Source organism: Crocuta crocuta, unplaced genomic scaffold (genome assembly GCF_008692635.1).
Source record: "Crocuta crocuta isolate KB4526 unplaced genomic scaffold, BGI_CrCroc_1.0 scaffold303, whole genome shotgun sequence".
Taxonomy (NCBI): domain Eukaryota; kingdom Metazoa; phylum Chordata; class Mammalia; order Carnivora; family Hyaenidae; genus Crocuta; species Crocuta crocuta.
In genome coordinates, this window is record NW_027528276.1 from 2,917,187 (window position 1) to 2,927,972 (window position 10,786).

Sequence of the window (10,786 nt, forward strand, 5' to 3'; positions counted from 1 at the left end):
CCCCCCTCCACCAGTTCCTTGGGTATAGTTAAAGCTGTCTTGCGGAGTTTCAGTGATGAGGTAGTTGGGTGAGATGCTGTGTGTAAAGTGCTTGACCTTCTGGAAGGAAGTTGAAGTCAAAGCACATGCCTGCCGGAACTGAACCCTCATCTAAGGGCGCAGGGCCCTGCCTGCTGCGTAGGGGGGCTGTGACCAAAGAGATTGGCGATAATAATGTTGTAACACCGTCAGGTGTGGGCTTTGCGCAGAATCTATGAAGATCTGCCGCATCCGCTTTTTATGTCTCAGTCTGTAATGTTTTCCATCCCTATCGTACAGATCAGGAAACTGAGGCCCAGAGAGAAGTGACTTGCCCGGTCACAAACACCAAATTCAGGTGGATAAACAGTTCTACGACTTCTGTGGAGGGTGTCTGTGTTGGGGATGTTGAGTAGAAATTAGTTAATGCAGAATCCATGTGTCCATTCCACTGTGCTTGAAAATTACATATCCAATCCAGTTATCTGGTCCAACTTCTTTTTGCAGGTGGGGAAGAGAGGGAGAAGGATGTGTCCAGACTTGCTGATGGGATGGAACTAAGGGCTCCTAACCACAGTGTGGTCTTCCTGCTTAATAGCATTTATTAGATACTTATTGTGCATTTACTGTGTGCTCAGTGGTGTGCTAGGAACAGTAGTGAAATTTGCCACCTTGTTTGAACTCGTTTGTGGGCCTGTCTAAAAGTAATAATGGGGCATGTGGGTGGCTCAGTCCTTGAGCATCTGACTCTTGACTTCTGCTCAGGTCATGATCCCAGGATCATGAGATCGAGCCCCAAGTTGGGCTCTGTGCTGACAGCATGGAGCCTGCTTGGGATTCTCTTTCTGCCCCATCCCACTTGCTAGCTTACTCAAAAAAAAAAAAAAAAAGAAAGAAAGAAAAAGTAAAGTAATGATAGTGTTTGTGTGCCAAAAGTGCAGCATGCTTTACTCATTATCTCGTTTAACTCTTGACACTCTGGAAGAAGGTACTGTTATTTTTTCACATTTGCAGATGGGGAAACTGAGACACAGGTTAAGTAATTTGCCCAAAGACATACAGCTGTAGTTGGCAAGTGGCAAAGCTAGGAATCAGACCAGGAATCCAGAGGCCACTAAAAGATGAATAAAGAGGCACCTGAATAAGGGGCACCTGGGTAGCTTAGTCAGTTGGGTGTCTGACTTGGGCTCAGGTCATGATCTCATGGTTCGTGGGTTCGAGCCCCGTGTCTGGCTCTGTGCTGACAGCTAGCTCAGAGCCTGGAGCCTGCTTCGGATTCTGTGTCTCCCTCTTTCTGCCCCTCCCCCGTTCTCCCTCTCTCTCTCTCTCAAAAATAACATTAAAAGATGGAGGGCTTTTTTTTTTTTAAGTTTGTTTATTTTGAGAGAGAAAGAGAGCGTGTATGCAGGGGAGTGGCAGAGAGAGAGAGTCCCAAGCAAGCCTGACGCTGGGGCTCAAACTTGCGGGGCTCGAACTCACGAACTGTGGGATCATGACCTGAGCCGAAACCAAGGGACAGATGCTTAACCAACTGAGCCACCTGGTGCTCCAGAAGACAGGGCTTCTAAGGCTGGACATGAGCATGACATGGTCATGTCTGAGTAGGAATAGAGGATCTTTGTGGGCGAGGTAAGGAGAAGACCATGCTGGAAAGGTGGGTAGATGTGTTGACAAGAGTACTCTCTGTTTGGGTGAAGTTTGGACTTTATCCCATGGGTCCTTCACTGAGTCCGTGGGCTAGCTACCGATGATGTGTATGGAGGGAGTAGGTACAGTTAGGTGAGCTACTTCAGACGCAGTGCCTGGTCTTCTATAACAGATCCCTTTGAGCTAGCCTTTTTGTATTTTTTGGGTAGATACCTAGTATCTATGATTCCTGGATCGTAGAGTATTTCTGTTTTTAATTTTTTTTTTAAAATAAATTTTAGAGAGAGCGAGTGGGAGAGTGGGACAGAGAGAGAGGGAGAGAGAGAATCTTAAGCAGGCTTCACACTCAGCGCGGAAGCCCAATACGGGCTCAGTCGCACAACCCTGGGATCATGACCTGAGCTGAAATCAAGAATCGGACACTCCACTGACTGAGCCACCCAGGTGCCCCTCTATTTTTAATTTTATGAGGAACCTCCATACTGTTTTCCACAGTGGCTGCAGCCGTCTTCATTACCACCAACAGCGTGTGAGCGGTCCTTTTCCACATCCTCACCAACACCTGTTTTTCTTGTGTTTGTTGTGTTTTTGATTTTAGTTTGGCTGTTATTTTAATTATTTATTGCATCATTTCAAGGATAAAAGTTGAGAAAGGTGCCAGTTAAAAATCTCATTATACAAATTTAAGTTTGTATGTACTATTAGAAATGTACGTACTTCCTCAAAAATCGAGATTATTCAGAGCAGAAGATGATGCAGTCTCTTGTGGGAAAGAGCACAGACTGGCCCCACGCAGTGGGTTTTGGTTCTAGCTTTGCCAGTTACTCTGTGTTCTTGGGCAAGTCATTCTCTAAACGTTATTCCCCTTTTGGAATGTTGAGATAACAATCGTATGTTCTATCTACTTCTATTTTTGGGGGGATTAAGAGATAGTATATAAGGAGCACAGCAGATTGCTTTGTAACAGAGTAAGTGCTTAATAAATGCGTCCTGTTATGGTGATGTGGGCAGAAACGTCTAGCACAGATACTGACATATATTAATTGCTCAACAAATAGCTTGTAGAAAGATAATACCAAGGTATAATCCTTGCGCCTTCCATGTTATCCAAGTTCTGTGTCAGAAGAGTATTCTGTGTCACCTCTTACCAAAGGAATAATAACAGTAAACGTATGCTGAGTACCTGCTTTGTGCCGGGCCATGTGCCAGCACTGCCTGTTACAGAGGCTCATGATAACCAGGGGAAGCAGGTATTGTTACTCTCATTTTATAGTTAGGAAACAGCAGCTCAGAGAAGTGACTTGCATAATGTCATAGGTTGTTAAGAGGTAACGCTTGGATTTGAACCCAGTTCTCCGACTCTAAATTTAGCGCCCTTACCACAGTTGCCTCCCTGTTATTATATTTTCCCTTCATAGTATTTCTTAAACCCTCGGATTAAGTCTGTAGTAATTTTAGTACAGCTGGCAACTGCTTGCTTAGTGCCGAGTCATTGTTGCCTCTCTCTGTCCTTAATAGGCCAGGAAACCTACTATGGCAGTGCTTGTGACCTCTCTGGCGCCCGTATAGTACCTCTCATCCTTGGGCAGAGCCCAGTGGGGGAGGGGAGGGAACAGGGTAGCAAGTTGGCTCCAAGGACAGGGATTTACTGAGCACTCCAGAGACTTGTTCTTGTGAGGTGTCATGTTGATTTGGGTATGTGTGTGCTGGGGGAACTAAGCACTTTCTTTTTTTTCCCCCTTTTGTCTTCTAGCCTGGCTTTCGAAAACATCTGGGCCTGTTGGAAAAAAAGAAAGATTACAAACTTCGTGCAGAGTGAGTTAAGTTTTCTCGGTAGAGGTGCCGCCAAGAAAGCTGACCGCTTCCCTACCCTGCAGCTGGATCGCCCGAGTGGCCGACAGGGGATAATTTCCTGCCATTGATAAAATGGCTAGAACTCTGGCAACCTGTCAGATACTTGTCTGTGATCCTAAACTTCTGTCTTTGTTTGAGCAGAGTGTTATTTATTTAACTGCAGTTGCATTGTGAATTTTTTCTGATTCTGTTGTTCCCCAGATAGTTTTCTCATTGTGGCTTTGATTTGCCCCTGCCTTGGTGTTTGAGCCAAAAGCAGAATCTTTTTTTTCTCTCCCTTTTCTTGAGATGCAAGATATAATCTAAAATTCGAGTCTCTTACATCACCCCGTGTGTGGTGTGGAATGAAGAGATATGAAAGATGGATTCATAAGACTGAGCGTGGGTGATAATGAACTCTGAAAACATTTTATAAAACAATTACCCCTATTCTTCTTCAGCACTTTATTTACAGAATAATTTATAATTATTTGTTAACTATGCATGTCAGCTGAGGTCCTTTTGTGCTCCTGGTACAGATGGAGATGGATTAAGTGGATTGCTCTGGGTCCCAGAGTTTAGGCTAATAATGATAACTGAGTGCTATTATTGGACCAGGCAGTGTTCTAGGAGACTGCGGTATTTAATGCTTATTTATTCCTCCTGACAACCTTCCGGGATACTGTTATTATCATACCCATTCTACAGATTAATCTAAGATACAGATTGGTTAGCTAAGTTAGCCAGGATTTCCTAGCTAGAAGCGGTGGAGTCCAGGTTTTAATCCAGATAGTCTGGCTCCAGAGTCCACAGTCCTAGTCAGTATGCTATTCTGTGCCGGGTAATTTCTGAACCTTATTTGGTCAGTTGGTGCCCAGGCTTGCATCAGAACCCTTCCTAATGAGCTTTAATAATGTGCTTTGTGTGGCGTTTCCCTGTAATGATGTAAATGGCACTAAAACATGGGAGGTGGGGATAGTTAGTTTCAGGTGAATTTTGGGATAAGAGAAGCCTACAGTGACGGGAGCTCAACATGAGTGACAGTGGAGTCTGGATCAAATCTAGTCATTGCCTCGGCTTTTTTGAGTTTCATTTCGTATGAACTTTAGATGCTTGTAACGCTTGCTCACTGTGGGTTTTTTTTATTGTTTTGTTTTGTTTTTGGATTTTTTTTTGCTATGAATCTCATTTCAACTGCATTTTAGTGACTACCGGAAAAAGCAAGAATACCTCAGAGCTCTCCGGAAGAAGGCTCTTGAGAAAAATCCGGATGAATTCTATTATAAAATGACCCGGGTTAAACTCCAGGTGGGTACCTAATGGATCAGTTGGTATTCTGAGCTCCAACTCGATAAAGAAAATAAGATGGGGGAAAAGATGGAGAGGAAGGAGCCTTGGCCTTTATTTAGCCCTTCTCCAGTTGGTCTAAGTGCTTTTGGTCAGTATCCAAGGCAAACTGCCCCTTTGCGAACAGCGTGCATTTCTCTTCCTGAATCTGAATTGTCTTACGCCCTGGAGCTGTTCTTTCTTTCTTTCTTTCTTTTAAAAAAACATTTTTTAAAAAAATGTTTACTTTTGAGAGAGAGAGAATGCCAAGTAGGGGTGGGGAGCAGAGAGAGAGGGAGGGAGACACAAAATCCAAAGCAGGCTCTAGTCTCTGAGCCGTCAGCACAGAGCCCGATGCAGGGCTTGAGCTCACGAGCTATGAGATCATGACTGAGCCACTCAGGCACCTCTGCCTGGAGGTGTGCTGAATTGAACATGCATCTAGGGGCGCCTGCCATTGCAGATGGCATTTGGTTGTCTTTGTTCCAGTCATAAGCTGTGCTAACGACTTACCATGCTTTTAATCTAAGACGGACTGTATCTTTTCAATTTGGATTTTAGGATGGAGTTCACGTTATTAAGGAGACTAAGGAAGAAGTAACTCCAGAACAGCTGAAACTGATGAGAACCCAGGATGTCAAATACATAGAAATGAAAAGGGTTGCAGAAGCTAAGGTAACAACTGAAACCCTTTGTTCTGTTGTATTTTTGTTATGGGGGAAAAAAAATGCAGATTCAGCGACTTAAAGTTACAAGTTGATTTCTTCTTAAAGTGCTTGTGTATGGTGATAATGATTTAGAAGTGTAGTCAGGATGGTGGAGTGGAAAGAGTTCAGATTTGGAAATGAGACAGACTTAGGTTTGAATTCTGGCTCTGCCATTTATCAGCCCCATGATTATAGACAAATTAACATCCTTGAGAGATTGATTCCTCATTTCTATCTCATGGGATCGTTGTAAGGATTAAATGAGTTTCGTGGAATGTGTAGCCCGGTACCTGACATGTGGTTGGTGCCTGATAAACGTTTAGCCGTTATTTAAAAGAATGAAGCACATTTTTTGCTGGCTCGTGATAATGATGTGAAATGGTTTAAACTTTTGATATTCATTTCTGATACCCTGGAAGAACCCGATATAAAATGAGATCCTGTTCTGTATTCTAGAAAATTGAAAGACTAAAATCAGAGCTCCATCTGCTGGATTTCCAGGGGAAGCAACAGAATAAGCATGTGTTTTTTTTTGACACCAAAAAGGAAGGTAGGAAACGTTTGAGGGTTTCTGAGACAGTCTAGCATGTTGGTGTATGTTTGGTGTTAGTGTCTTAAGAATTGTCCTGACTTTCAGTTGAACAGTTTGATATTGCCACTCACCTGCGAACAGCCCCGGAACTAGTTGACAGAGTCTTTAACAGACCCACAATAGAGACCTTGCAGAAGGAGAAAGTGAAGGGGGTTACCCAGCAGACTCGACTTAAGGTAATTTTCTCCATTGTTTTTGGGTCTGAGCTTAGGAGAATTTAGTTTCTTTTTTTTTTTTTTTTTTTTTTGCTGCTGTGTTTATTATAATAACTTGAGGCAAACTCACTAAGAAAAGTGGAAGGAAGATTTGATGATGGGGATGGGAGTGGAGGAAGGTTCCTTGGTTTGTAAGATTGGGGCACATGTGGCCTAGTGGTCGGGAATGTAGGGTTTGGCTTTAGTTTTTTTTTTTTTTCTTTATTTCTTTCTTTTTTTTTTTTTAATGTTCTATTTATTTTTGAGTGTGAGTGGGGGAGAGACAGAGAGGGAACAGAAAACCAGAGATGGGCTCTGTGCGGACAGGGCTCAAACTCAAACTGAGATCATGACCTGTGCTGCTGTAAAGCTGATGAGAGCTTGCTCAACCAACTGAGCCACCCAGGTGCCCCTGGTCTGGCTTTTAGATTTGCATTTGAATCCCACCTGTCTCTGGGTTTTGTGCTTTTAAGACCTTTAAGACTTGTGGCTGACGCCTGCCTTGTAAAATGTAGAGAGAGGCGGGACACCGAAGATTAAGGGATTTGGTATTTTCTTCAGCAGCAAATACACATCTCAGAAAGTCTTTACGTATTATGCATTTGTAACCAGAATTTTGTATTGACTTTTCCTTATGGTGCTTTCCATCACTGTAACTGGGTTTTTGCAGAAGACATGCTTTTTCTCAGAGCCTTCTGGAGTTGAACTCTCACTTCTGACTGATTCATTTAAAAAAAAAATGCTGTCAATGTGTTTCAAGCAGACAGCTGTTCTGTTTTGATTTGAATCATTTACACCGCATCAGCTTTGCTTCCAATGTTTAATTTCACAGCAGTTTCCCTAGCTCAGAGGCAGCTAAACTTGCGTTGGTAATATAAATACCCCTAATTAGTTTGACTATATTGGGTAATCCCATAAATTTGACAGTCTGTGTAATAAAGTGAAAACAAAAGCTGTCTGAAACCACTGCTGCGAGACTGTGCTAGAACTGGTGAATTGTTTAAATGTGAAGCCCAGTGATGGTGCCCCCTTGTAGATGGCACTTGCAGCCGAGGAGCTGGCTCACTACTGTTCTCGTGACAACCCTGTTTGCCAATTAGTTGTATTTTCAATTAGCTGTGTCACTAACGCTTCTCAGGTTCTGTGGTGCTCCCTGAAGAGGTTAGTGCTCCCAACAGAATAGTTCACCAACACGCCTTCTAGGGAAGGTTGGGATCCCGCCATTTTTTGTCCAGTGGTGGTGTTTTTCCTGGTTGTTTTGTCTAAAGCAAAAATATTTTCATTAAGAGGCTGCTGGTGGGTGGATTACAAGGGAATTTTTAGCCTGTCTGTAGGCGGGGTGGGCAGCCCGTGAATGGGCAGTAGGAAGTCTGAACACTTCACACAGACATTTCATGCAGATGCGGATATGCATTTGCACAGATTTGCACCGGCACACGTACATATGTATTTCAAGAAGGAATCCACAGCTTTCATCAGTTTCTCGGGGGTTCATGATTCCCTCACATTGAAGGGCCACTGGCCTTTGAGGAATATTTCAGCAGTGAGAATTCTCAGGTCAACTTCCGCTGAAAAAGTCCTGCTCTCTGAGTTCTGTGGTTCTGACACCTGGACACTGCCCAGTGGCCTTCCTGTTCTCTGTTCACGTTGTGGAGGGTTTCCAGGACTGGCTCATTCCTGCGTCGCCTTAGGTAACTGGGACGCTCACACAAAGGTCGAACAGCTTAGTGTAGTAGTGGAAAGATTCCTGGGATCCGCGAAACTCGTGGGACAGTCCTGACTCTGTTCCAGGTGAACCACGTGTCCCTGGGCAAGTCTCCAAGGTTCTGTTCAGCTCTAGAATGTGGTGTTCCTAAAATGGGCAATTTTATAGGCCCTTGCGTTGATTCTGAGTAAGAAGGGAGTTCATGAAACCATTTATGCGTTTGGACTTGAGTGGATTGAGAACAGTTTTTTATTTCATCTTTATCTGGTTAATTTTATTGAAAATGTGTGTGTATGTCTTCCGCAGCAGATAGCCAAAGAAAGGCAAAAGCAGTATAACTGCCTGACACAGCGGATTGACCGCGAGAAGAAACTGTTTGTTATTGCACAGAAAATTCAAACACGCAAAGATCTTCTGGTAAGGAGAGAGCCTTAGGCCCTTCCTCTCTCTCTCTTGTAAAGGTCTTAACTTAGACTGGATTTCAGCTGTGTGTAAATCAACCTCAGTGAAAATGTCTGCTCCTCAGGGGCAGTGGTTTGAGCCAGTGTCTGTTACTCTGACAGTGTTGAAATGTTCCTTGATTAAGAAGGTAATAAGGGGCTTATTAGTCAGTGCTTTGGAACAGCAGAGGGTAGGATCGGGTAGCGTATGAACTTTATAGCTTATGAGCAGCTATGTGTAACATTTAAGCAGGTTAACAAAACAGCGAGTGTCACTCATAGGCGTTTAAAAATAGCCAACATTGTGTTGTTAAATAGCACAGCTAAGGATTATACGATGCCCCTTTCGTATTATTACCGTTCTTCTAAATGTCAAATTCTTCAGCTTTGTAGATCCTTCAGATCTGCCTTTCTCAACTAGGGTTCTGCGTGAGAATGAGCTCTACGGAAAAAGGATTTGACTACCTCTCTTAGTTTTTCCAAGAACTTCTACGTAGTAGTGGCATTATAGATTCCCAGGGGAGAAAATGATTCACTGCATCTGGGGATACTTTAGGGCTTTGTCTCTCCTATACTTTGAGAAGGGCCGAATTAGGGGCTTTCTGATAGGTCGTTTATTAACCTTCCTGTTTTACAAAACTCTTTCCTACCATTTACCGGTAACCTTTTTACTCTTTTGTAGGACAAAACTCAGAAGGTGAAAGTGAAGAAAGAAACCGTGAACTCCCCGGCTATTTACAAATTTCAGAGTCGTCGAAAACGTTGAAGTGGTATAGATCAGCCTTGTCATTCCATATGGAAGAGAATTCTTTCTCTTTTCCCAGTAACATCCATTAGCCTGAATGATGTGATTTTTCCTGTATGTAACTTTATTATAGATCTGACATTTGATATTTTTCTGTGCACACTATTAAAGCCCCTTCCCATGTCTTTTTATTTTGAGGGTGTGAAATCAGCCTTATTTTTATATACCTATGTATTTTTTCATTATGAAAGTTATATAATCTCATTAGAGTGAATTTGAAAAATAAATGAATTCATTTCTAATCCCAGTACTAATCGAAGAACAATTAACAGTTATTAGTGCTAGCAGCTAGGGCAATAGAGGTGAACGCAATTGTGAGCATTCTGGTTTATTTCCTCCTTTTTTTTCTTTTTTAAATTTACTTATTTATTTTGAGAGAGCATGAGCAGGGGCAGGAAAGAGGCAGAGAGAGAATCCCGAGCAAGCTCTGTGCTGACAGCCAACTGTGAGATCATGACTTGAGCCGAGATCAAGAGTTGGACACTTAACCGACTGAGGCACCTAGGCGCCCCTATTTACTCCATTCTATAAAGGTGTGTACTGGTTTTTACTTATGTTTTTGTGTTCTGTAATTGTAATTACAGTAAACAATTTTATATCTTTTTTCACTTCAATTATACTTCCATTTTGTTACATCACTTAATTTTTTATTATTTATTTATTTTTAATGTTTTGTTTATTTCTAGGAGAGAGAGAGACAGCGTGAGCAGGGGAGGGTCAGAGAGAGAGGGAGTCACAGACTCTGAAACAGGCTCCAGGCTCTGGGCTGGCAGCACAGAGCCCGATGCGGGGCTTGAACCCACGAACCGTGAGATCATGACCTAAGAAAAAGTCGGACGCTTAACCGACTAAGCCACCCAGGCACCCCTTAATTTTTTATTTTTTAAAGTTTATTTTGAGAGAGCGTGCACACACACGCGAGTGGGGGAGGGGTGAAGAGAGTGGGGGAGAGAGAGAATCCCAAGTTCGGGGGTCAGACTCATGACCCTGGGATCATGAGCTGAGCCGAAATCAAGAGTCGGATCCTTGGGGTGCCTGGGTGGCTCAGTCGGTTAAGCGTCTAACTTCGGCCCAGGTCATGATCTCACGGTTCGTGGGTTTGAGTCCCACATCAGGCTCTGTGCTGACAGCTTAGAGCCTAGAGCCTGCTTCAGATTCTGTCTCTCCCTCTCCCTCTCCCCCTCCCCCGCTCATACTCTTTTTCTGTCTCTCGCAAATGAATAAACGTTAAAAAAAATTGTTTTTTAAAGTCGGGTGTTCAACCAGCTGAGCCACCCAGGTGCTCCATGTCACTTAATTTTTTAAAAGCAGTATATGCTCATAGTAAAAATTAAAATATTTTTAATGCTTACATGCTTTTAGTAGGTAGACTGAGTTTTACTTTCTTTCCTTCTGTGTTTATTGGCTATTCAGACGGCTTCATAAAGTAGCCAAGGAGGAATTTTTTTCCCCCTTACACTTTATCGCTACAGATAGAAACTCTTGGAACTAGGAACCCACAGCGGCACCTCCTTATTGA

At 43.0% G+C, this 10,786-nt stretch overlaps 1 protein-coding gene across 2 annotated transcripts in view; it reads left to right on the top strand.

The window, feature by feature from the left end:
• Positions 1-9,881, top strand: part of UTP11 (UTP11 small subunit processome component) — a 10,271-nt gene extending 390 nt beyond the window's left edge. Inside the window, exons 2-8 of one of the 2 annotated variants that reach the window (XM_077753151.1) lie at positions 3,419-3,480; positions 4,704-4,806; positions 5,386-5,499; positions 5,988-6,081; positions 6,169-6,299; positions 8,329-8,439; positions 9,145-9,881. In XM_077753151.1, the coding sequence (XP_077609277.1) occupies positions 3,419-3,480; positions 4,704-4,806; positions 5,386-5,499; positions 5,988-6,081; positions 6,169-6,299; positions 8,329-8,439; positions 9,145-9,228 (699 nt within the window). In that variant the 3' untranslated portion in view covers positions 9,229-9,881. The remainder of the gene's footprint in view (positions 1-3,418; positions 3,481-4,703; positions 4,807-5,385; positions 5,500-5,987; positions 6,082-6,168; positions 6,300-8,328; positions 8,440-9,144) is intronic. The other variant, XM_077753152.1, reaches the window with a different exon arrangement.
• The last annotated feature ends 905 nt before the right edge of the window (positions 9,882-10,786 follow it).